At 38.3% G+C, this 26,945-nt stretch overlaps 1 protein-coding gene across 1 annotated transcript; it reads right to left on the bottom strand.

Annotated features, from left to right (window-relative positions):
* Window positions 1–5,394: 5,394 nt before the first annotated feature.
* On the bottom strand, window positions 5,395–26,944 carry LOC124165998. The gene is made up of 3 exons (XM_046543574.1): window positions 26,764–26,944; window positions 11,206–11,349; window positions 5,395–5,669 (listed from the first exon to the last, which is right to left on the bottom strand). Exons 1-3 carry the CDS (start codon window positions 26,893–26,895, stop codon window positions 5,589–5,591), a joined length of 357 nt encoding a protein of 118 aa, XP_046399530.1. The 5' UTR covers window positions 26,896–26,944; the 3' UTR covers window positions 5,395–5,588.
* Window position 26,945: the final 1 nt, after the last annotated feature.

Genomic DNA, 26,945 nt, shown 5'->3' with positions numbered 1-26,945 from the left:
AGGCTTGAGGAATGTTCTGCTACTGCTAATTTATTGGTTAGCATAGCTCGGAATGATGTTGGTGTTCCTTTATTTTTATGTCAACATTCTGGTTCATTCCTTCAATATATCCTGATTTGAATACTCCTGAAACCTTCGGACCAATGGTGTCTTTAATGCATACCAAGCAACTTCGAAGTTTGATTAGTGGATGTTTTGCATGCAGTATTTTTCCAGTATCCTGCCCAATTTCCAGAAATTAACTAGACAAGGCATGAACACCTTTGAAATTGGACATATACCCTCTTCTTTTTGGTTCGAGTCTCAGCTACCAGTTTTTGTATGGGACAAATCAATTTTACAATGCCCATATCCTTTCTGCAGGAAGGCCTCTCTCTGAAGTTTTAGTTCTGCCAGTCTCTACTTGTCCAATATGGTCTTGGTCCACTGGATATGGGAAAAGAGTAATGCATACTTCGGTGATGGGTAGTCAGGACTCATTCCATTAACCCTTTCACTGCTGTGGACGTACCTAGTACGTCCGCACGGCAGACTGCTGCGGACGTACTTTTTCGTCGTCCCTGCCATGCGGTCAGCACTTTTGCCGAAGCACTCTGAAAGGTTGCTAATCCGGGACCCAGAATCCTCGACCAACTCACCCACGCAGGACCGTCTCATCGACCCTACCAGCGGGGGGGCCTACCTCCCAAAAAGTAACCGCTCTGACTGCAATTTGAAAATCAATCAATCAATCCGATCATCAAAAAATAATTTGCATTGCACTCCAGCCAAATAGGGAATCAATTATGTCTTTGAACCGTGTTTCTGTGATGAAAAATAAGGATTTTGTTAACTTTGCTAAATTGGCCATTTTCCGGTTGTCCGCAGCCACTTCTTTTAGTAAACTTAACTAAATCGTTATTTTTCATCGCAGAAACACGGTTCAAAGACGTACTTGATTGTTTGATTGGCAGGAGTGCGATGAAAACAATCATTTTTCGAAGATCGGATTGATGGATAGGTTTTCAAAATGAAGTCAGAGCGGCCACTTTTCGGGAGGTAGCTCAGATGGTAGAGCGCTCGCTTAGCATGCGAGAGGTACCGGGATCGATACCCGGTGCCTCCAGAACTTTTTCTTCCCCCACAATGAGGTAATTCTCCTATAATGGGCACGAAATTTATTTATTGACTTTCATATGGCTATTGCATACCATTTCCCTGCTTTGTGGCCTTTTTTCCACTTACTACGGCGTATTTTTGCAAAGACATGTAAATATACTTTGTTCGCTGGTAGGGTCGAGGAGACGGTCCTGCGTGGGTGAGCTCGTTGAGGATAGGGTCGCGGATTAGCGACCCCTCGGAGGGTGCACCACACCAATCCTAGAAGTACCTGCTCCATGGGCCCATGAAACGCATTTTAACCTTTTTGTCGCATGTGAGGAGTAGGTTTTCGGAGATTGAACCGCAGTGAAAGGGTTAAGATGAAGGTTGGTACATACGTCTAGTTTTTGATAAATCTTTTTAGTGAGGCCCTTGTCATTTCCATTATAGGTTAGTTATCCAGGAGAGCAGGGTGGCCACTGTTATTGAAAATGTGGGTAGTTGAAATGTCATTGTGCTTGTGATAACATCAGAGAAAAATACTAAAAAGACTGGAAAAATCATTTTTGCTTTCAAATTCAGTTGGCAGTTTTTCCTCATTCTCTTAGAGCTGGGAATATTTTTGTTATTAGAACATCCCAAATCAAACATGTTATTCTCCTAAGTTAAATGCATTTTAGTATCTTATATATAACTAGATACATAATCGGTTATGATTTAATATTAACCCATGCATCCTTGATGCGGCCATTGCCTTAGACCTTAGGTAGTTTGAGGTCTCTTCTGGTAAACCAGATTTCTTGATTAGGTAATTCAGCATGCATTCTATAGATTTTTACCCTCTTAAGAAGTATGACATCTAATGCCAATGATGAAGGGGATCGGGTTGGTGTGGTGGCTAGAGTGTTGGCTTCCCACCCGGTGGGCTCAGGTTCAAATCCCGGCAGTGGCAGAGAATTTTCAGAGACTGCCCGATCCCTGCTTCAGTGTTGTGTGGAGGACATTTCAAGTGCAACACTCCGTCCGTCGGTTGGGACGTAAAGCCAAGGTCCCCTTGGCGCATTTTGTTAGGAGCAGGCTAATGCCGACGCCGGGTTTCTCTCCACCCTTCCATACCCTTCCCTCATGGCGCAAATGACCTCAGCTGTCGGTCGCCTCCTCCAAATACCATACTATACCATGCCAATGATGAATCCACCAATATGTGCAAATTCACAATTGGCAATTGCATTTAAACCTTAAGTTTCATATTTATTGGAGAGGCTGCTGCTGTTTGCAGTGTTCAATAGTTTATTTTGAATCATTCCTTTAGCCATAACATCAATGATATCAGTATGTTAAATCATGCTATGTCACCAATTTTATGATGAATCTTAATTTGAACCCACTGAAACTTGAATTCGTCATGGGGTAAGTTCATAAAGTATCTACCTCTTATATTATTTCTGTGTCACACATATTTTGAAATTCCGTACTCATTGTCAGTAACAGTGGATTTTTTCCCTGTTCGTCACTTGTGGGAGGAGAAAGAGAAAACATTGTGCTAGAATAGTAAAGTGTGAGAACATATTTCCATTTCAAGGCAAAAGGATGCCAATCAAACAATTCGGATAGGATAGTGGTGATAGGTGGAGGTGATTGTTGTGCATTTGTGTTGTTACTTTCGTAACTTTTGTTGTCGTTTTCAATTATTTGTCATTGAAATGCTTGTGTATCACTGGGATTTACCATTGCCCTATTTTAGCCTCTTTCTAAGAAATTCTGGTTGTGTCATGCCATTTGTATTTTTACCATGTCCTTTCTCGATCTCATTATATTGATGGTTAAATAAAAACACAGTACTATTCCACAACCTTATATTTTTGCAGTCTCCTTGTTTAGACTGCAAAAATATAAGGTTGTGGAATAGTACTGTGTTTTTATTTAACCATGAATATCTCATCGTTCCACCAAGTAACGCCTAAATCTGTTGATTTTATTCATTATATTGGTTGCAAAAAATATCCTGGGAATCGAGTGAAAACTTGCAAAATATTTAGCTACGGAAAATATATTTGTTTGAAGCATGAATACAATGTTATGTTGTACAAACCCGTCCAAAGAGTCCCCGTAAACCTCGAAAATCATTTTGTTTGTCTCCTCAAGAGATTTTTTTCAGTTTAGCACAAAACTTTAACTTTGCTCAATTGTTGATTCCATTTTTTTTTGCGAAACGGTTGGCACACAGAAGTTTACAATAACTGTAGTCCTGCTGCTTCCACAGCTTGAAGAGCACTGAAACTGGTTTCGTTGTAAAGCTTAGCATTGACCCCACCTACTCCAAATGGTTTGACCCCATTCCAACCAATGGGAGTGGCGCAGGAAATTCAATTGCATTACTTTCAAGGTACCCTGTATTAAGTGCTGAAGCACCCGCAATAGATATATCCTTTTGGCTTTACCTGTTTTTATTACTAATAATAATGTCATCTTAATTCACAAGCGAATTGAGGACTGTGAAGTCCTCTAATGCACTTTACTTGTTTGGACAAATACATGCATCCTAGCCTCCTATGGTGGATATCTCACAAAGGTGGCTCACAAAGCAGACCTGCTTCCAGTCAAATATATACGTATGTAGCGGTTGCTACGCTGAATAATTCTCTTATGAGGTTGCCGTAGAGGAGTGTTTATTGTCACTTCAAAATACAGACTGATATGGTAGCCGAGATGGCTTGCTTATACATATATTGGCGGCAAACTCTCTCGAATGCCATGCCGGAACTTCCTCAAACATTCTGGATTTTCTCTGGAAAGAGGTAGAAAAAATCCCGGCCAGCACTGGGAATCAAACGTGGGCCATCTGATTGATAGTCGAACACCTATCCACCGGTCCAACTCCATGTTGTGGCATAAAAGTGCCACACATGTATGTATTAGTTCCTCTTAGATGGGAAAAAACTAAGGAGGACGTACCTCCCTTCCCATCCTAGCGGAATGCCATACACTTCAATTATACACACTGATGCACTACTATTACAGTACTGATGTTGTTATTGTCACATTTGGTACTGTCCAGTTTAGTAATTTAATTTGACTGAGCCAAATGCTGAGTTTAGCCTTGGCATAGCCCAATTGTAGTCTACCAGCCACCGATTTTTTTCCACATCATATGTACCAACCTTCCTAAATTTAGCCTGTCATAACTTTCTCCATGCTTGTGATTATTTGACTGATTTCCATAGGACATGGAAAATGGCTTCTTTCGAGAAATCTGCAATGTTATCAGTGGCAGATAGAATGTGTAGAGGTTGTCCCCCTTGTAGTTTCAAAGAAAATAGGATAATTATGATCACAGTTTGTTTCTCAAATACTATAACTTATTTCGTCAATTTGAAACACATTATTAGGAGGAAGAGACTCGGGAATAATTTTCTTCTTGAACTCACGGACGGATAAATCAATAACACAGGGTCTCTGGCTTGGAATCAGTGGATACTTCATCCTGCATTTTTGTCGTAGTGCTGAAAGGAGGGGATATATAACTAGCACTGTGTGTGTCTGCGATTCAAATTCATTTAGGAGATCCTCATGAATTTAATGGTTAATTGAGAGGGTTTGAGCCTTGAAAAGTATTGAACCACCTTAAAACAGTAGCCCTTGTTAGTTGATTATCCTCTTTCATCAGAGTAGGGAATTACTTTATTGATGCATTTTTGTTCTCCCTACTTGACTCCGTGTATAAACTTTCTCAATTGCCCTCTCACTTACTCCTTTCTGGTAGCAGAAATTACTTTTTTGTCATTTATATTTATTTATTACATATTAGTTATGCCAAATTTAAGACTGAAATCAAAAGGAAAGTTCTGTCGCCTCTTAATTAAATATGTAATATGAACAAAACTTCAATAGCAGTAAAAAGAAACTTAGGAAAGGTAACTTTTAACTCAAAAGAACACTTTTCCTTTAACATGATACGATTCCTTGACATGGAGCCAGACGGAAGTGTTAACTAGCCATGCTTGTAATGAGTCGTGTGAGCTGATAGGGGTCTGGAAAATGTAATTTGATTAATGCGCCAGGTGCAAACAGTAGACATTTTTTTCGGATGGAATATTACATTCATCCTGTGTCGTTTCTAAATGAATATGTTTTTGAAACTATATCAGCATCTACGTACGTACTTATTTTATGTATGGACTCTTTTGTTATCAACTTCTGCAGCTTCTTTTAAGAATCAGGTTCAAATAAGGTTACCGTAATGCTTCCTCATCCAGAAGAAGTGCCTGCACTTTTTGGTGGAAGTGTTAGGAATGTTAAAAAATGGCAAATTGCTCACTGTCTTTATCTATATTTTTTATTAAAAATAAAATATTTCTTGAAACTCCCACTTTTTCATATTAATACAAGCTTTAAAATTGTTCCTTATCACATCCAGTTTACTGTTATAACATGTACATGTACATTTTGTACCTGAGTACAAAAACAGATGTTGGAAAATTTTGCAGTATCAATTTAGTTCAGCATACTTAAGGTCTCATTCTGGCACTCCTTTGAATGAAGCAGCCTTTAAATGAATTGAGACGGACATCAATCTCCCCCTCCTCCAGCTGAAACAAAAATAATGATCATATTACACCAGATAAATAAACATTCATTCATATTTATGAACTCACAATTTGTGAAAATTATAAGTTGACAATGGTTCATAATGTTTTAGCAAAACTTGCAGTTTATAAATTTTGAGTAAAATCAACTTTCATGATTTTTGGTGAAGATTTGACTTATCATTTTTTAAATGCCGTTGATTTCAATATGTATTAAATCAGTGGCTTATTGTTCAACTTGGCATATTTAGTCATCTTTTTTACTTATGCATGTTGCTTAAAATTAGTGTTACATGTTATATTAGATTTCTTCCCATATTACTACATACTGAGTTACCTTAAGATGGAATCAGAAACTCATCATTTTAATTTATATCTTCACTATACAGAATTTGGACTTCAAATCATTTAATTTCTATATAAAATGCTTAGTCCTTATCTTAACATAGGTAGTTCTGACAAATCAAGGTAGAATTCTAGCTGCTCCGTCTCATCCTCCTTGACAATGAGTTTGGCAGGGGTACCTAGAATTTAGCATTTATGCATTGAGATTATGTTGTTTCCTTTTCTTTTACTAAGTGCGCACAACTTTCCTTTAGACACTCAAATTCGATGCCGGTATTTCACAGATATTCTATGGAGAATTTAATATTCACATACGTCTTAAATTCACATTTTATCAATCACTTTAAACCACATCCTTAATAAAGTCCTATATAGGTAGCAGACTGTTTAGCAATCTACTCATTATGTTTCATTTCAAGTTACCACTAAATTTCTAAATTCTTTCCATCATTTTCAGGAATTTATACCTACGTTCTCTCCTTTCTTTGTGAGATATTTGTTTAGGTACATTAACTTTTTTGCACTACTGACCTGGTGTGTGCATTCACTTAATGATGATGATGTTGTTGCATTCCTCCATAAATCTACAATTAATTGAATATGAGATTTTGCATTTTTCATTCTCCCCTTTATTTTCTCTCATTGATGAAACAAACTTGTGGGTTGCCAATGGCCTTGACTGCCTGAATATTCTGGTCATGTTACTAAATTCCATTTTCTTAAAAATTCTCTAATTCATCCTCTGAAAGGGTTGCTTTTGAGTGGTGTAGTGTCATCTCTGACCTATTAGCAACTTTGTCTAAAATATTACTTACTCTTTTCACCTCATTTTGTATTCATTTCCTGCATTTTCTTCCCAAGATCTTTTTCTCTCTCATTTTAGGCTGTTAGGGTTTTCACTGTAGGTCTCTCTTTGGTTTTACATTTACATACTTTTTTGTGCATTCAGTTTTTATACACTCCCATATATTTTGCCTGAGAATTTAAAAAAATCAGTCCCCAGACTTTTACAATGCAAAAGTATACCTTTTTCGTGTTGTTAGCATTAAGCTTGGTGTCATATTTAACCTAATTTTAAATCAAAATTCTGCGTCATGAGTCAAATACTTATTCAATTTATATTCATTAAGATCCCTGTAATCTGACCAATTTATATTCAAAGCCATTTTTGTATGCAGAATTTTACTTTATTGACAATTGTATCGAGTAGTTATGTTCACTCATCTTAAGTTTTCAAAATGTCTTTTCTCGTTTTATCTTGAGAAAACTTCCTATTTTTTTATTCCATGTACATTCCATGCATACTATTATGCTTCCGTTCCTCTAATTCTTTCTGTCCTTATTGTGTTATCAATTCAGCTTTAGCAGCAGGAAATAGTGGTCACAGTCAGTGTGAATATTAATTTATTTTTTACTTCCCCTTACTTTTTGTAATCATTACTCATATTTATATTCTTGGATGATGTAATGCATCAATGTTGCCTATCCATCTTCGTGGGCAGTCAATTCATCAATTCAATAATTCATTCATTCAAGTGTGTGTCAAAATGGAAATAATGCAGGCCATAGTTCTGATGAAAAATGCATTTAAATATTGTCTCGTAAGGAATTGAAAATGTTTATGAGATTTGATGCTATCCCGGCAAATTACATGGGTAAATTTCTCTTGGGATTCCCTCTGGGTTAGAAAATCCATCTCTGCTGGTGATGGGAGTCCCAAGTCAGAGCTCAAAGTATCAGTATAAATGAAGTTTCTAACCATGTGGGAATTCTGAGAGAAGTTTACCCACAAATGGAAATCTTGCTTCCACATCACAATTCCATTGCCAGTAAAAATATCGTTGGCCTTGACCAGGATTTTTTCCCTGTGGATTTTTACACAATTTGTGTATTTGCGGTAAACTCCTGTAAAGTTATCACAGTGGCTAGTCCCGGTATACTTAAATCCATTGTTAGTATTTATATGTAGGGGATTGGGTTGGTGTGATGGTTAACCCTTTCTAATCTAGAACTATTTCTGGCAGAAGATAAATTTCAAGACTTCTCGTTTAAAAAATGTAAAAAAATTCTACTCATTCATAATTTTTGTGGCAGCTACATATTTCGCCATTAAACTTTACAACACCAACGAACACATAGTTTAAATCTGTCCTGAATAGAGCTGAAAATTTATACATTTTTGACCTTACTTATAAGCAGCATTTGGTCATAATGGGTTAAGAGTGCTGGTCTTCCACCGATTGGGTCAAATCCAGGAAGTAGCAAAGATTTTTCAGACTGCCCAATCCCTACTATGTAGTGTGCTTTGGAAGTGCACAATGTGCAAAACAGCCAAATTTGCCAAAAATTCACTACTTCAAGTGCGATGTGGCATGTCTTCCTGTTATCCAATTGCGATAATATTTTACAGGCTATGTTTTGACGCCAATTGCCTTAAACTGAGGTGATATTTCGAAAGAAAAATAAGGATCACCCAAGTGCAAATTGACTGCAGTACTCCATTCTTCAGATGGAATGTTGAGCTGGGTCCCCAACAGTGGCGCCGACTCCATGGGGCCTGAGGGGGCCCGAGCCCCCTCAAAAATTCGTTATGGGTGAGAGGAAAAAATGTGCCGCGCTTGTCGATTTTCCCCAGAGGATCCAGATATTGAGATTCGAGTTATCAGGGCTCTAATGTTTATCATATGACTCTTCTAAAATGCTTTAAAACTTAAAAATCACTACGTATAAAATTTCCCGGGGCAAGATCCCCGGTTTGGGCCCCCCCAGTATTTTTTGTAAGTCGGCATCCCTGGTCCCCAAGGTGCCTTTGGTGAAGAGCAAGTTCTTGCCGGTGCCGAATTTCTCTCCACCCTTCCTTCCCTACCATTCCCGCATGGTGCAAATGACCTGAGCTGTCTTTCACTTCCTCCAAGTACCATACCATTTACATATGAACAGTTACATGTAGGAAATAAAAAAATAGCACGCAGAAAAGGAAAAAGCAAGTCTCCTCCGCTCATATGCAATCCACAATACGGTTGTGTATATAGGTTGCATACACTCACGAAGTTATGCTGCATTTGCATTTCAAGCGGCTAACGTAAGAGCTTATCTGCCTATTGTTTGTTCTGAGAGGAACTTCAAGTTCTGCATTATGAGCTGTCGAGAAATTTCTTTTGAAACAATTGAAATACAGGTTCGTTCCATCCATCGAGGCATATTGAGACTGGTGAACATGTGTCTTAGTTTTTGCAACCTATTTTTGTCGCTGAGGTAGCCAGACTCGCCTTTACACTCGGTGACACTCGTATGAGCGGCTTGAATGGAAATCAACAATTGGATGCATCACACATAACCTATCTGGTTGCTTTCATACTGTTTTTTGTAAATTAATTTGGGAATTATAGCTGGGAATAAGATGTTATCCTCTTGCTTGTTTTATTTCGATTATTGAAGTCGAAATTACGAGTTGTTATTGCTTGCTGTCAATTTGCTAATTGCCCTCTATAGATTTGCTGTTTGCATGCAGCGCATATAATTCACAGCTCAAAGTTTCTGCTAGTAGTAATGTATAAGTTGGATCTTGAAAAATCTACCAATTTAAAAATAATCTCTTTCCCTAAAATTTATATGGGGATAATTTTCACGTAATGGTTTATCTCGCCTACACAAACTATCAAACACTTGTTTCCCTAGAAAACTCTGCGTCGGAATTAAAATAAACGGTTAAATCGTCTCAGGACTGTCCGTCAAAACACAAGCACTTTATTTTTAACGATCTAAAAGACCGATGCAGTAAATATTCTGAAAGCGTTTTGAGAATCTAGTGTTACCGATGCAATTGGAAATCGAATCAGCTTGGGCGTTCATTATTAAGCTGGAACTCCAATACCCGACGCCGTTATCGACTAGCATTAAATAATGGTTTCATGAATAGCCCACCTCAGGAATGTGAAGAATCTCTCTGTACACGGGTTTTCGGCTAAACGGTGGAATAAGGAAAAAAAATTACTATCTTCGTTTTTTTTAAGAAAAACTTTCAATCATGGAAATTTTTTTCTTTGTAACTCTGTAATATATTCAGTAGCATTCAAAATATTTGGCGACGATGCATGGTTGATTGCAAAATATACAACAAAGGCTTAGTTTGCATTCTGGAAATTGAAATGCAGCCGAATTGTATTTAATTCCTTAAGGCGCCTTAGGTGCTCAAACAATTTATTGATTTACTGGTAAAAATTTATCTGGTATTTTTCTTATCCAGAATAAAACATTTAAAATGATTGCCCTGAACGATATCGTTATTTCTTCGGCGATCGAAGATTAGGCATATTTATATGGAAAAAATGGAGTTCTGGATACGGGAGAGTTCTGGGTTTGAAAATAATTTCAGCGATTGAAAATAGTTTTTATGATCATCTGCTGTTTTTATTTATTAATTGAAATTTGAGAAAATAATAGGGTAAAATTTATACATTTTAGATGGAGGCTAATGTTAAATACGGTCTACTCCAGGGTTGACCAACCAAAATGATCTCTCGGGTCACTTTGGAAGCCCAACATAACTCGGCGAGCCACGTATGAAAAGTGAGAACATGCATTAATTATGTATATATATCTACATACCCGTATTACTGTTATTTTACAAATGGCGTAGCCAGGAATTTCGTTCGGGGGATCCAAAACCATGGGGGAGGGGGAATTTTGAAAAACTGGGTACTAAGTAGAGAGTTGTAAACACTTTTCATAATCGAAAAACTTCATTTGTTAAAGAAATATTTTGTTAATTCGTGAAATTTCAATACTTTGTTTTCTTTTTTTGAAGAATAATGACTGTGTTATTATATTTCGGGGGGGTCCGGATCCCCCGGACCGCCCCCCATGGTTACGCCAATGCCCTGGTCGATTCTATAAACTCATAAAATTTCAAGATTATAGCATGAATATTTACTGGTAGGTATTAAGGTAGCGATATGTCTCGAAAAGAGACTATTCGAGTGAGAGCGGTGCGACCCCATAAGGGTTCACTCCGACAAAAAAAAATGAACTTTTGAAGTCGGGAGAATATACTGTGCGGTTGACTGCTTTCATTTGCCATTTTTTTAATTTTGCTCCGAAAGTCTGCAACAACGTCTGCAAAGTCGATTTGAAGTGCACTATTTCTGGTGCATTTTTTTCATCCATGGTTTGGAATCGCATTGGCGATACCCACCTCGTCCGCCTCGTAAATGTCCTCGTAGCACGAAGGCGAGAGGCACTGCCTGGCGCAGCGCGTCCTCGCGATCCTAGAGTCCACCATGGCGGCGCAGGCGCTGCTCTCCTCGCATGCCGCCTCCTGCTCTCGGAACCAGGCCTCCTGCAACCAAAAAGGCGTGCAATTTGAAACAATTTCAGCGGGAACCTTAGATTGTGGCGATTAGAACTTTGACCCAATGATTCCCGGGAGCTCGGCACGCGATTTAAGCCCCTGTTGGAAAATGAGGAATTGATCACCTCCGTTTTATATGAGAAAGCTTTGTGCATTAATATCTGAATGATGAAGTTTAGCATGAAATAATAATCATTTTAACTGAGCAGTGCTGTAGTTTTTTTTTTCTCCCAGTTGCCGGTCAGGTATGCTACCAGTTGAATTACCGAGCTATTTTCCTTCCAGTGGAATGTCAATGCCAATTGGGAGCAGGGGTGGTGCGTGGGACCCGGGAAATGTATCACAACTCGGCGGACAACGTATATAATAACTCATGCATAAATTAAGTATATATAATATGTATATCCCCGTTTTGCTGTTATTTAAAAATATGAATGATTGCAAAAACATTTTATTTATTTTCACTATGCTGGGCGTTATGAAATTAATGTATTTTTATAAGTGATATTGATGAATCTCGCGGGAAATTATAATGAGGAAAAAGAAGGAAAAAATAAAATAAAAATAGGTACTGTTGCCTGAAATAATTTAATAAATCATTCGCGAGGGCTTGACCACAACATTGAGTGATAGTCCGTTATGTATATGCTTTTCCGTGTTCATTAAAATGCAAAAAATACCTTAGGGAGTCCTTACTTAAAGTAAATTAACAAAACCTTACATTGGTCTTGGTTTCCCGTGGGATATTGTATTGATACGCCGCCCATGGGGAGAATGATGGCTCGGTGATCACTAGTAGCAAACCTGAGGCGATTTGGAAGTAGGGTATTTTTGTAGACACAGCCAATGTGAACTTCTCATTATGTACTAAGATTTGGGCAGTTAACGGCGGATGGTAACGCTCGAACATTTTAAAATCATGGTTTTTGTGAAATTTCGGCGTCACCGACTTTCTCTTTCTGACTGCAACGTATACATTACTCACAAATATACAAAATCAACTTTCTTGTCGTTCCTTCATACAATTGGAACAATTTAAACTGATAAACTGCTATGTTTAGCTTACTTCGGACCATGTTGCGGCTTTTTAAAAATAATTTCTAATACCCTTTCAGGTAGTTAGATTTTCCGCTATTAATGCTCTCATGTAGGTATGTTCTTTCTCTTAAACTAAATTTCCTTGTATTAAGTTTTGAAGTACCAGTCTCAACCCTAATTCATCTAATACTCTCGTTGTACACGCTGTTGTTCTACCACTAAGGTTTGTTGCTCAAATCTGTGAGGCTACTTGCCTGCCATCTTTACCAGCATACTTGCAAATATTCTCATTGCTGTAGCTCATCTCATGGCGGAGTGCACAGCGGTGAAAACTGAGTCTCTTCCAGATGGATGTCTGGCGCTAAGCCGAGAGTAAACTTCGGATTATCAGTGAATAGAACCATCCCTCGTCTCATATCGATAGGATTTTCCTCCTTTTATTCTTCTTTTTTATTGTTATGGATCCAATTCCTCTTTTCTTTATCGTTGTCGCTATCAGTTTTTTGTTTCCTTTTCCCTCATATCACCTTCATAGAGTCTTACCCTCTTTTCGCCTATAGTCTAATTCTCAGCTCTTTTTACCAACACAGTTTACCTTTTTATTACGTGAGGGAGTATCACCCTAGCTTATTTAATTATGATTTTTATTTTTTACATTACGAATAAGATCCACCGGGAAAGGCTCAAATCAACTATCACCGAGAATATCACCCTACTTTAAGGCCAAAGGTCCGCTGTTAGGCCCTTTCTTTGTATCTACATTTTGTTGATCCCTAACCTGTCTACTTTTTTTCGAGTTTATATGTTTCCTTTAAATGTTTTCATTGATAATTTTTATGATTTTTCCCATGAATCCAATTTAAAAAGCCCTCGTGCCATTTTCTGGACATAAAAAATTAACAAATAAATTGTGCGTTTCAATTACTCATACTATTTTTATCTATCGTATCTATGTAAATTTCATGTATTCAAATAATATCCAAGCCCTCGAAGCACATCCTTAGCACTCAAATGCTATTTAAAATTCATTCTTTGATAATTCTATCCAGGTCATGATGAATGATTATTTCGTGGAAATTTTGCTTCAGATATGGGGAGCTACTGAGATGTAGGAGAGGCTAGGGTTTTCGGAGGTTAGCCAGAATAATTAAGGGAATGGCAGGTGATTACTACCGGAGTGGACTTCAAGTGGATTATTGCCGAATTATGACCCTAATGGACGGATTAGAAGCCGCTGATTATGGCGCGGGGAGTTATATAGTAATTGCCCTACGTCACATGATATTGACGTAGAACTAATGCAGTGGGCCTTTCATCTTCTCTCTCCCGTCGTAATTAGCGTTAGATTTAGTGCGAGGTGCCCGTCGTAGCGATAGGCAACATTGGTGGCTCATTAATACCCGGTATCCTGTGCGATGATCTGGAATTCACTCAAGCATGTATTTTCCATATCATTACTTCTAAGTGTTTCTGCTGTACCAATCTATCCAGCCATATATTTATATTTTTATGTCAATTTTGCAGCGTTTGCGTGAATCTAGTTTATCGCCTTCGATTACGTGAAATTGTATTCATTTTCAGTCAGATATTACCTCTTTTTTTCTACCGGATTTTTCATGCACAGGCTTTTTACTGATGCGGCAGAGAGGTTAGCAGGGCTCGCAGCGGAGAAAATTATTCTATGAAACGGAAATTGTTAAAATAAAGGCGGAATAATCTATTTGGTGATGACCAATTTGAGGCTTTCTCTGTGTATATCTTGCGGATGATTTCACGGGTTTCCATCAGTGTGAATGGAGTAAAGAATAAAGTAAGTATGTATAGTAATTTAAAATGATATATACAATAAGATAAGTATACAAATAAATTCAGAGGTAAGGAAAGAAAGGGATAGGAACATATAATGGAAAAAGGACGAGGACAACGGTGCTGTGGTAGATGGAAAAAAGCAAGAAATCAGAGGGTAAAAATGCGACCTGACTGGGACTCGAACTCAGAACGTCATGGTTGCCGGCCAGGTGCTCTACCGATATCAGGACGCTTAGATTTACCATGATTTCGTCGGGGGGTTATGCACAGGAAATTCCATTTGCTTTGGCCCACAAGAGTAACCAATAGATGGCACTGGGGTAACTCACCACTCACCAACTGAAGAAATGGACGAGGACACAAGGATGAAAGGAAAGATACACACTCACAAGATAGCAGGAAAGAGACAGGAACATGCGTTTCGGGGCACGCTGAGCCCAAGTGAAATAAGCCAATATGGCCGATACGCTACTAAAGATACACTACTGAATAAACCCCCGCCGAAATCATAGTAAATCTAAGGGTCCTGGTAGCGGTAGAGCACCTGGCCGGCAACCAGGAGGTTCTAGGTACGAGTCCCAGTCAGGTCTCATTTTTACCCTCTGATTTCTGGCTTTTTTTCCATCTACCACAGCACCGTTATCCACGTCCTTTTTCCATTGTATGTTCCTATTCATTTTTTCCTTACCTCTGAATTTATTTGTACGTTTGCGCTTTAGGCGCCGTGTGAATGAATGAAGTAGAATTGGATAAGTAGGTATAGTAATATAAGTAAAAAAGAGGGTGTCTGTTTGTCCGTCCACTATGCGTTTCCATACAGCTGTACGGATTGCGAACATAGTTAGTATATAGGTGCATCTCATGCTTGTTAACCCCATATTGCTACTTTTGGTTGCGTTTGATGCGTCCTTAGCGTCGTTTTCTCATCAGTGTTTGTCACGTCGCGTCGCGTCATGCAACTTCTGCGGCTGGATATCCTGCCGGGTAGGCACACTTCTTGGCATGCTCAAAGAAAGTAAAAATCCTGCCCTCCTTTAACCATGAATTCCAAGGTGTACACTTCTCTGGGTACTATCCTTCCCGAGCATCGCCGGGTGGCCTGCTAGTATCTGATATGTTTCGGTCATAACTCGTTTAACCTGGATGGAAGCCAGATTAATTTATCCGTTATATATTCGGCGATATTTCTCCCCTGCTATTAAGGAATTATTCTCAATAAATTTCGTAGAAATCTCAGTAGAAATCCTTAGAGGGGTTTATGAGATCGGTAATCGAAAGTTCACCCCATACGATTGAAACTCGAATTTGAAGTGTGCGAAAGTATAAAATACAAAAATTCAAGCGTGATGGAGTGGAATTTTTCCATATTGAAATAAATACTAGCAATTTTCCACGATTATAAAATTTATTGCGACCTAGGTTTCAATTTTACTAAATTATATTCTTCATAACATTGAAGATGGTATAGTAACATTGAAACCTTAGTCATAATATATTTTATTATCGTGGAAAATTGAAAGTATTTATTTCAACGTAAGAAAGTAGTTTGGAGGGTCATGCATTTCTTTTCGTTCCAGGGCTTTGCAAAGTGTCAAAACGTCTCCAATTCCTCAGTACCTAAACCTCGTATAAGTTCGAACGGTTCGTAGTAAGAGCCACCGATATAAACCTCCTGAGGATAAAAAAAAAGTAATTCCCTCAGATCAAAGCCCACTTCGGCTTCAATCCTGAATGACTCCGCTAAAATCACTCGCAGCCACTCCGGGTTTATCTTTTGTGTGAGAAGCACTCATCCCATTGAGATCCGATAACGTTCGATTCCCACCGAGACTTCTCGAATCACCAATTTTGGAAGGGCGCCTCGAATGTCTTCGATTCGTATTCTCCCGATCGATCGAATCGCGGAAAATTACCATCCGAGTTGATTCGCGAGTCGGGACCACGCACGCAGTCCATGTTTCTCCTGTCGCACCTGCGGCACCGTTAAGCTTCAACGAATATATCTCCATTTAGGGAATGGTCGCACGTGTTCGATAGGTTTGACCGTCATTAGTTATGAAATCAATGGTTTGCGAGTTCACCTCGTAGATTGGCGACATGATAGATTTAAAAGTAGTTTATCATATTTCACACAATATTTATTTTTAAAAAATCAACCGGTTTTGAAATTTTCAGGTTATTATAATGAGGCATTAGAATTATTTTACCTCTTTATATGAACTGAAAAGATCGAAATCGTTAGTTTTTTGTTATATCCCTTACTGTATTTATTACAAGTTTTGACCTTTTCATGTCGTTATTAAGAGAAAAATAATTCTTTTACCTGTTGATAATGACTTGAAAATGTTGAGACAGATTGAGTTTTTAAAATAAATGCTATGTGGAATATGACAAATTTTATTTTTGAATCTATGACGTCATTAGCTGGCCGAGATATATTGTCTAAGTAGAAACAAAATACTGATAATTATTTTACACAAAGTCTTCATACACATTTTATGAAGAAATCTTTACAAAACTAAAGCGTCTGAATTTAATATTTCCTTCATCAGGGATTTTATATCCGATGACAGAACGATCAGAATTATCATTAAAGTTGGAAAAAATAAGTATTTGCGAAATCTGGTTTTTCTATTGACTTGGAAATCATCCACGGGGAGGGAAATTGATGTCAAGGGTTTTACTAGGAGTGATCGTTCTTAGCCTAGCTGTTGGCTGGTTAGCATATATTCTCCCTCTTTAAGATAATTTCATAGTCAATATATAGACCGGTTAAGAAGACATTTATCTTTTTCCAGCTTTATCACTGACCAAATTATAGAACCTAAATATTTTATACCAACAGCATTCGGAATTCCCTGATTCGGACATTTTTACTTGTGCCAATTATCATCTCAACGTAATTACTAGCTGATTTTTACATACCGATTCAGGGTATACCTGTGGTTTTTTATATTCACTTAAATTCGAACCAATTTACACAATCCCTGATTGTCAAATCGGGAATCAATCGGATCGAGTCGACTTTAAAGCATTTTTACTGATAGTTTTAAAACTTCTGTAGTACTTTACCACAAATTATGTTTACCACTCAAAACGTTTCAATACGAAGACATCAGTAGGTGCAAGTGATGGTTTAATTTATAGATACCCTTCGCTATATTTATCCCGAATCTGTTGATAATATTCTCATTAGGTATACCATCCCATTCTCCTTATTTTCGTGGAGCTCTTATATAAGTAAAATTGTTTCCTTAGTGTATTATTTAGATGAAATGAAGTAAGCATACTTGGACGGTTTTTGAGGTGGTCCCCTATTGATAAAAAGCGAATTAATAGAAAAAATTGATTCAAAACATTCAATTGATTCAATACAACATAGGGGATTTCAAGCTTCGGAACTCCCTCAAAACTTTACTTTAAAATGTAATTGTTTTCAAAATTCTCGGACCCTATGTATCGCTTGGGGTATTGCATAATCCCTGTACGCCGTGACGGTGACCCTTCCTTTGCTTCCAGATACGCTTGTCGATTGAAATAATTTCATGCCATCAATTCACTTGGAGAGAGTGCATGCGTTTTTATGTCTCTGAATGCATGAAGGATTGTTTGCTATACGTTCACAGCTCTAAAAAAGCGTTATGTTTATTTTAAAGTTTTTATCCCCGTCATCTCATTTTTTTAAGTTTGGGAATCTGATTCACCCAGCTCTACTTCTTACTTCGGGTACGGGTACTTTTTGAGAAACGATTAAGTACACGAAATATCACGCGACCGAAGATTTTTTTAAATTAAATGATTCAACGTAGAATTAAGTCCTCTTTCGTTTGCTTTCTGCCAAATTGGAATTGATTGCTCTCGTTTATATGATAGAGCTCCATAAACTCGGTTGTCTTGCTTTCTTTTACAGACAGTAGTGACGTTACCGGGGCGTGCGGGAATGTGTGAGCTTGCATGTTGATGGAGCGTATTCATGTGTGGCGGGACATAAGGTCTTGCATCCTGTGTGCTAGAATAATCAGAGCGAGGCGGCCTTTGGGATGGAGAATGAAGTCTCCCGACTCGCTAATGCACCCTACCTTCGTGCATGCAGTCCCAAGCATTCTTCTTCGCAAAAAAAATTCTCTCGCGTTGTGAGGATTGTGACACGTTTCTCAGCTTGTGCCACATACTGACGTGAGGTCCTAGGTATGGGTTGTTCTGTGATTCACTGACTAGAGACATGGGCCAAATATTAGACTACAACTGAAGCCGTAAATTCCTAAATAGTAAAAGTTCATCGAACAAAGTTTCGAGACGAACCATTTTTTAATCATGTCATTGAAACTGCATTAGGTCTCTCTCCTATTCGACTTTATTTCATGCGATATCCGTTTATAGAGAACAAAATCGGAACTTAAGACCTGTTTTACGAAATAAATACTTTCAAAGAATGGTCCCGGAAAGAAAAAGATATATTAAAAAGATATATGAAAGTACTTTTTTAAACATAAATAAAGAGCTCGAGGCGTAAAATGGCCGTAGCAACCTGTGTATGAAATCCTCCTCCTATATTCCTCATTAGTGAAATCCCAGCCTTTCTTCCTGTGTGATATATTGGTGTTTTCCGTGTGTGCGAGTGTTCTGTTGTAGGTTGAGCATATCTGGACGACAGTACAGCGCTCATTACGTGACTATGCTATGATGTTTTCTATTTAATTAATATATATATTTAAGCCCTGCTTCCAAAATAAAAATTCTTTCAATTCATTTAATTTTAAAATCAACTATCGGCGACAGTTGGTGGAATCGTGACGCAATATGGCAATGGCAACACGTTGTTGTTATCCATAAGTGTATTAGAACACCTGTGTGTCATATCGTTTGTCGTGTTGCGTTGTATGCAAAAATGTATTTAAAACACATAAGGGTTTCTTAAATGATACAAAATTAATTTTGTCCATGCGAGAGTGCCTTAAATTACGGAATAAAACGCAACACACAAGTGCGTTAAATATATTTTTGGAATACAGCAACGTGTTTTCACTGTCATAATAACCAAATTTTTCCCCTAACCGTCAGACACTCAAGTTTCAGATATGTCGGCACTGTCTTTAATTCCATGTAAAAAAAACACAAAAGTCGCGATATTTTTTTAACACACCTCGTATTTAAAAACCTTGTTTACTTCAGACCATATAAACAAAAAAATTATACTAAAGTTTTATTAAATTTACATTAATCTAAGTTTCAAACAAAACTGTATATTTTATTACGTATAAAAAATAACTTGTCTCTTTTCCAAATTGCTGACGTATTCTTAAATCGGGCTTGAGCTTCCTGGGAGTGAAAACAGTTAGGTATTACCATGAGAGCGAAAGCGTTAATGAAGAGTTCAAGGTGGAAAATGCCTTTGCTCTTCAAGTGCACCTTATGCATAAAATCCTATCCTATCTCTTCTTCTTGTGAGACAGGAGTGAGCTTCATGTTCCGCATGGAGAATAGTGAGAAATCGATGCTGTGGAGAAAAAAGGGTGCTCAACCATCCGAGACGTTCCCATTGCGAGGCGTTCGATGATCGGATGCTGTGTTGGGTAGGACCCTCGATGCATGGGAGAAGCACGGAATACCACCGCACAGTGCCAAGGAGAAGGAGACGGAGAGAGAATGGGTGCCGTGGGAGTGGTACATCGATCAGGGCCCGGGAAAACAGAGGCTGCCAATTTCACAAGTAGCTGCTGGGAGATAGCGGGGCCGGGTGGCACAGCCTAGGGACGAACTCCATCTCGGTGGGGAACAATAGACTCTCTGGTATGATGATAAAAAACCTTTTGGCCCGTCTTAACTTCAGATAGACATTTTTTTAGTCCAACAACCTGGAGGTGTGAAGTGTGGCGAATTCTGAATATATATGTGGAGTATAATTTTAGGTTTATTCATGCTGTTCGTAATATATTTTATGGAAAATATCCATGTTTGCAGTCTTACAAAGAAAAAAATTGAATGAAAGAATATAAATGTGCTGTTTATCGAAAAGTAAAATTCAAATTTAAAAGAGATGGTCCTAAATAATCACCTCCAGAAGATTGTGGCGCACCCATGTGTAAAATTGGAAATTGTGCTTCTGAAATGTATGCTAATCCATTAATATTGAAATTTATTCTCCAGAAATATTGCGCAGCAAATTTACATACTGTAAAATACTTAATATAGAGATGCATTGGGCGACAAAAATTGTGAGGAGGTATCTGGATTTTGGGTTGACGGAATTTTGAATATCACTTGCATTGAACGAGTATGTAAACCACCCGGTATTTCCACACAACTGAAATATACAGTTTGTTCGAAGCGAAGTCTTAAGAAGTGTATTTAGCGGACGTATTAAAGTTGTTGAGGGATACAATTCAACTTCTTTTTTCTTCTGGAACACGTGCCGTACACGTTAATCGCTTTTGGAAAGTATCAAATTAATTTTTTTTAAGTTTCCTATCATTTCTTGGCTCTGAATTGGACTGTAGAAAATGATCATTGAGTCATTTTACTTTAAATCGCTCGGAGCGCGTCAATTTTGAACTTTTCTTTACGACTGCCGTATATTCAATGATAAAACGGTGCAGGTAAAATCTTGTACTAACCATAGAATTCTTATGATAAAATCGATAACTTATTTATTTTACTTGCGCAGTTTTTCTGTTACCACTTCCTGAATAGTTCAAGTTGTAATGTCACCTTAACGATTTAGAGTTGAGTAATAAATCCGAAAGGGTTATCTCGACGAATCTAGATAACCAAGTTTCTACTTTATTACCTCGACTGGTTCCAGAGGAGGAGGAAAAGAAAATGGATCGGGCGGGAAGAGAAGGGTATAAGGGACCCGATAGAGTGATGCATGGAAAGCTCCATTTATTGGCCCAGAATTGGCTCCGAATTTACTGTTCCCTTCGAGCTATAGCAAAATATATTAGGAGGAGGATTTCACTATCGATTTTAGATGAAAAGGCGTGTGCAATACACAATGGGTTTTTACTAATTTTGGATGAATGCATTTTTATTTGCTCGGATAATGTTTTCCTTCGAACTTCTTCATTTTCGGTTACAACCCGGTTCGGTAGGGTGCTGTGGCGATAGCAAAATTTTATGAAGACAAACCCGTTCATGCCGTTTCTTCCTTGTCACAAACATTGTTGTCATTTTACCCACGGCCAAAGAGGAAATCCTCCAGGATCGGTATGAAGGAGTGTATAAGGTAAGACACGGTCTCAGGCGTTACTTTGTGGAACTGCTTCATCATAGAATAAAATAAAATTACTTTGTTCTATTCCACACTTTATTTTAAGTAGCACGACCCGGGTTGCAGCATCTCATGCTATCATCAGGTGCAGGGGCGCAGCTAGGAATTAAGGCTAGGGGGGGTTTTAGGCGCAACTAATACTTACGGGGGGGGGGGGGGGGGAATTGCATACCCACCACGGTAAGCAGGAGTTGCGGGGGCCCTCCTACAGAAAAAAATTTAAGAATAATGGTTCAAAATGGCGAGTTTTACGGCTTTCTGAGGGATATTTGATAAATCCTAACACTATTTTATAAGTAATACTGATCTAAATAAGTAAAATGGATTAAACTTAAAAATTTCTCTGAGCTCTGGGGGTTTTTTTTCCCCCAACCCCCCCCCCCTCGCTGCGCCCCACTGATCAGGTGAGCCTCGGGTGTGCGTTGATGAACAAAATCTGATGATAGCATGAGATGCTGAGACCCGGGTCGTGCTATTTAAAATAAAGTGTGGAATAGAACAAAGTAATTTTATTTTATTCTTTGTATAAGGTACCTTACACATGCGATAGGTCATATATTGGCGAGATTTGCCGCTCATTAAAAGAGCAAATGCAGGAACACACGAGAGCCACAAAGAAAAAACAATTTCAACCGTCTGCCATTTCCGAGCACGCCTGGAGCCCGCGCCCCTGTGTGAAATTTTAACGAAGCCGAAATAATTGTCACAAGGAGTAGATGTTACCCCAGGATAATGCGAGGATTTTGAATCAATTGAAATTACCCTGACAGACGATTTTAATCGTGACGATGACGCCCATTGGAGGAGATTACTCAAGAGGACGAATGGGAGAGCAGCTGCTGGAACTGACGGCTACGGGGCCTTATATAATGAGGGCGAAAACAGTGAACCGGCATCTTCGACTTGAAGATGCTGGCAGTAGTGGCGGCGAAGTTGTCATCGCCACAGCACCCTACGTGGTTGAAACAGAAATGAAGAAGTTCAACGCACACCGCGGAAGTCCCGTTATCACAATGGTTTCCTTTCTTTTCGCAGCCAGTTTCTAAGTTAAAAAATAATGTATTATTTTTTTGGCAAATGGCGGATATTTTTGTTGACACCACGTTTAAACCATGATACCTATGAGGGAAAATAAAAGCTTCTCTTTAAGCAATTTTTCTCTTTTCTCAGTTTCTCAAATTTTCTCTTTTTTTTCATTAACAATAAGCTAATCATAGCTGTTTCGTACTCTGCCGGTCACTCGCTCTACTCAACACAGATTAATATTATATTCACACGATGTTTTATGATGCGTAATTTTCAGAGAAATAAATATTTTTTTGTTATAATTAAAAAAAAAAGAACCTTTTACCCGATGCAAATAATCTACTGCTGCATTGGGAATTGGAATACTGTACGAAATCGATGTTAAAAAGAGGTAATTTTCTTCACCCAATACATTTACTCAAATCCATTGTATGCTTGCTTACTCGGTAAAGAATCCTACAGCCTCCTACAACAATCCTACGGCTATACACCAAGATCTTTCACCGGGTAAGAGTGAAACCATGTGTATGTGTTTTTACTTTATTTTTAGTGCCTGTGTTTCAGTGTTTTGCATGGTTATGAAATAGTAGATGTGTTGTAAAATTCTGGTGACGAAATATCAAAACTTAGAGACATCGAAAAGTATTTCATTTAATAAACTCCGAAAGATCACTTCCTTCTTTATTGATTTCTTAATGGTCCTCCGCATATTTAAGCCTGAACCAGTTATGTATGCTAAAACTTGCTTTTTATTTCCATATAGAGATTTTCGAGTAATCATCTGAAACGAAATTTTTATATTGAGGGAAAATGAGGGAGCATTAAAGGAAATTCGTGGGAGAAGTAATAAATATTCTTAAAAGTTGGTAATATTGCACTCGTAAGCAATAAAATCAGATCCAGATTTTTATTTCTCAACTACGTCATCATTAGGTGTGGTACGCCAAAACCTTCATCGGAATAACTGTTATGCAGTTTTGTTGAAATTCCACAATCTTATGCCTCAAACAATTAATTTTTTGACACATCGGTAAATATTATTATAAACCATACTAGTTTTATTTAAAATTTTCTGTTCGTACGTAGGTGCACACTATAGTAAAGGTTATTATTAGAAAAATGATGGAAATGCCTTGTATCCAGTGGCGCCGACTCCATGGGGCTTGAGGGGGCTCGGGCCCCCTCAAAAATTCGTTATGGGTGTGAGGAAAAAATGTTTCAGGCTTGTCAATTTTCCCCGGTGTGTCCAGATATCGAGATTCGAGTTATTAGGGTTCTGATTTTGATCATATGACTCATCTAAAATGCTTAAAAAACTTAAAACTAACTACTTATAACATTTCCCGGGGCAAGATCCCTGTTTGGGCCCCCCAATATTTTTTGTAAGTCGGCGTCCCTACTTGTATCAGGATTGTGCAGCGCACATTGAACATTCTGGTGATGACTGCTTAATTAATTAAGTTTCCTCTCGTTTGTAATTATGGAATGATTTTTTTGCCGTGTCATTCCCCTTGAACTTGCGTCTTGATAGTCGTTATTGCCCATAGTCGTAATTTCGTGAGGCGCTCCATCCCTTTCACTTCCTTGCCATCCGTTCCATGCTTTCTTGCGTATTAGAATTTCACATTTTATGACCTCGCTCGACTATAGTGTTTCGAGTACACTCTCGCATCCATTTTCCCTTTCACCACGGTCCTCTGAATGCGGCGTTCCCTCATAAAATTCCCAAAAGCTCTGCTTACTCTATCCCCTTCTTGCCAAGAACTTGCAGATTTTTTTATTCCCTCGATCTTCTTTAAACCGTATGATATGATATGCATTTTCGAAGTTCAAATGTTCTCCTTATAGTCGCTTAAGATCAATACACCTTACTTTTACGTTCCATGATTTCACGAAGATAAATTTTGAAAAAAAAAATTTTACTGAACCTTCGTTTCTAAATTGAAAGCGAAATTTATCTGATAGCGTCTGTCTTTTCTCTCGACCTTCTCTGTCGTGTTATAGTTTAATAATGATTCCATCCGTGGGCTCGATGGCAGAAAATGATATGTCGCTTATTCAGTTAACATTTTTATCTCTTTTTAGCGTGTTCTCCTCACATTTCTCCGCACAAGCGATGAATTGATAATATCAGGTAGAATGAATTTTGTGCATTCTTCCTCTTTCTACACCAATTATCATGGAAAAATGCGTCAATCGAAATGTATTGTATGTGTACGAAATGTAATGTATTGGCCGTTACCCTTATGTCAAAGGGTGAATATCTACCCCATCTTATGCGACAATTTCAAGTACAAGTGATAGTTATCGTAGCTCAGCTCAGCTCTGGGTTTATATACGGATGCAACGGCGGATCCAGGATTTTTTTTCTGTGGGGGGCACCAGTGTCTGACTGGCAAACGGTCTACTCATATTTGGGAGTAAAAACTAAATGCAACAATTACTATACGAAATATACTCTTAATTTTATTACATAAGTTATTAATATGTAAATATTTATTACTTTTATATTAAAATATAAAATTTTGTAGTAGTAGTATTCATCGTTAGGGTGCGTCGACGGCTAGGTCATTCTGCACCACTACTCAGTCATTACATTCAAGTCGTACATTAGAAGGATTGTCACAGCATAATTTATTTATTTATATAGATTAGAAAAAATCAGACATTATTTATAAGAATTTAAATTTGATTAAAGAGACCCGTTTCCCTGAGAAACAAAATTATACCGTTCAGATTAGTCGGGTTGTCTCCGAGGAGGGATTCAAGGTCCCCCCCTATGTTGAGCCGAATCCGCGCGTCACGGTATTTGTCGCACTCTGTCAGGATATGACGGATACTTAAAAGACATCCGCACTAATCACAATGAGGCGCTTCCATCTCTTCCGTAAAGAGAAAGGAATGAGTCAAGCGACAGTGCCTCAGCCGAGCGTTGTCCGAAGCTTCATGCGTCTACCCGCGAGCCACCCTATCGCCAGGGGAATTGGCTATTCATAGTGCCCCGATCTCCTTCCCTAAATCCGCCTATGTACGGATGGTAAAAATCTCTAACGACACGGACCGACTAAGTTTATATTCAATGTGTACACTTGCGTCATAAATCCAAGTTTACTTCCTAAGACTTCAATTACAGTAACAATAAATCTTGTTCAAGTTTTAGATGTGATAATATTTTTATCTTTGCTCAAAACTCGCTGCATTTACTTGATCTACTAAATGTTTTATCAGCAATGGGTCGTGCTCTGGAAAGGAATTGATTAAGTTACACATATAGAGTTGTTAAAATTTAATAAAAATGGAAGCTGAGGAATCCTTTAGGAAGTTTAAATGGAATTGGCTGAACTGTTTTCTGGAAGAGTTTCAAACTGTTTTGAAATCGTAAAGGATAGTGATACGCTATTGAAAGTCTTCAAGTATAATAATTGAATTTTACACAGCTCATTTGAGGTTTTTCGTTGTAAATTATGAAGTAGAATTCATATTAGCTTTAAAATTAATATTCTTTCATCTGCCACGTTGTTGAAAAATATTTTCTTGGTTATGAACACCCAGGGACCGGCAAAAAAGGAATTGCAGCACCGTAATTAGAGTGGTGGAATAAATATGATATTTAGTACCAGAAAAACCAGTTTATGGTGATTTATTGCACAACAAAAATTAGGCAAATAGAATTATTTTTTGAAGGATTATATGTGCAATCCGATCTTATAGAGATGTTTTACGGACATTATTTCGAATAAATATTCCAAAAATTCTTTGTAATCTGGTGAACGATCTCATGGAAAATTTTTGATCCTCATTTTCGGTTACATCAATGCCGCTAGTTAATGATTGATGAGATGCTAATCTCTTGTTAGCCAAAGTTTGCCGAGCCTTTGTAAAGTGAAAGCGGAATCCCCTTATTCTCGCCATGTAATCATGTATCATGAATCAGGACGCAAGATTAGCTAATGAAGAAAGCATGTCAGAGAGGCTGTGTCTGCTCGCAATCCAATTTCGAACTTCGCGCTAACTTAGCGAAAAAAAATTACCACGTATAGTGAGGACGAGAGGCGCATATCGAATCGCTGATCCCGGGCCAGAATCGATTGTGACTGCGACAGGGGTGGGTAAAAAAAAGTGGAGGGGTTGGCGCTTCGCTCACTTTCCATCTCGACGGGCGCCGGCGCCTGTGTGTACGCACCACTCCTACGCTCAAAGACAGAAACCCCTGCTCAATTCCATTCTTCCGAGAAAAATATGGAAATTGTAATACTCACGTTCTTAGCAGATTCTTTGTACGGGAACTCCGGGAAGTGGAAGGTGGCAGCCGGGTAGTCGAGACAGCACACGCTGAGCGCCAGGGTCGTCAGTTGGAGCAGCAAAACAGACCGGGTGGGAACGGGCGCCATTTTGTCCTCATGCCCCGTTCTCCTGGCGCTACCGACCGCTTCTCTCCGGG

The sequence above is a fragment of the Ischnura elegans genome, chromosome 9, assembly GCF_921293095.1.
Source record: "Ischnura elegans chromosome 9, ioIscEleg1.1, whole genome shotgun sequence".
NCBI lineage: Eukaryota > Metazoa > Arthropoda > Insecta > Odonata > Coenagrionidae > Ischnura > Ischnura elegans.
The sequence above is the reverse complement of the archived record's forward strand: the minus strand, read 5'-3'. Positions and strand labels throughout refer to the sequence as shown.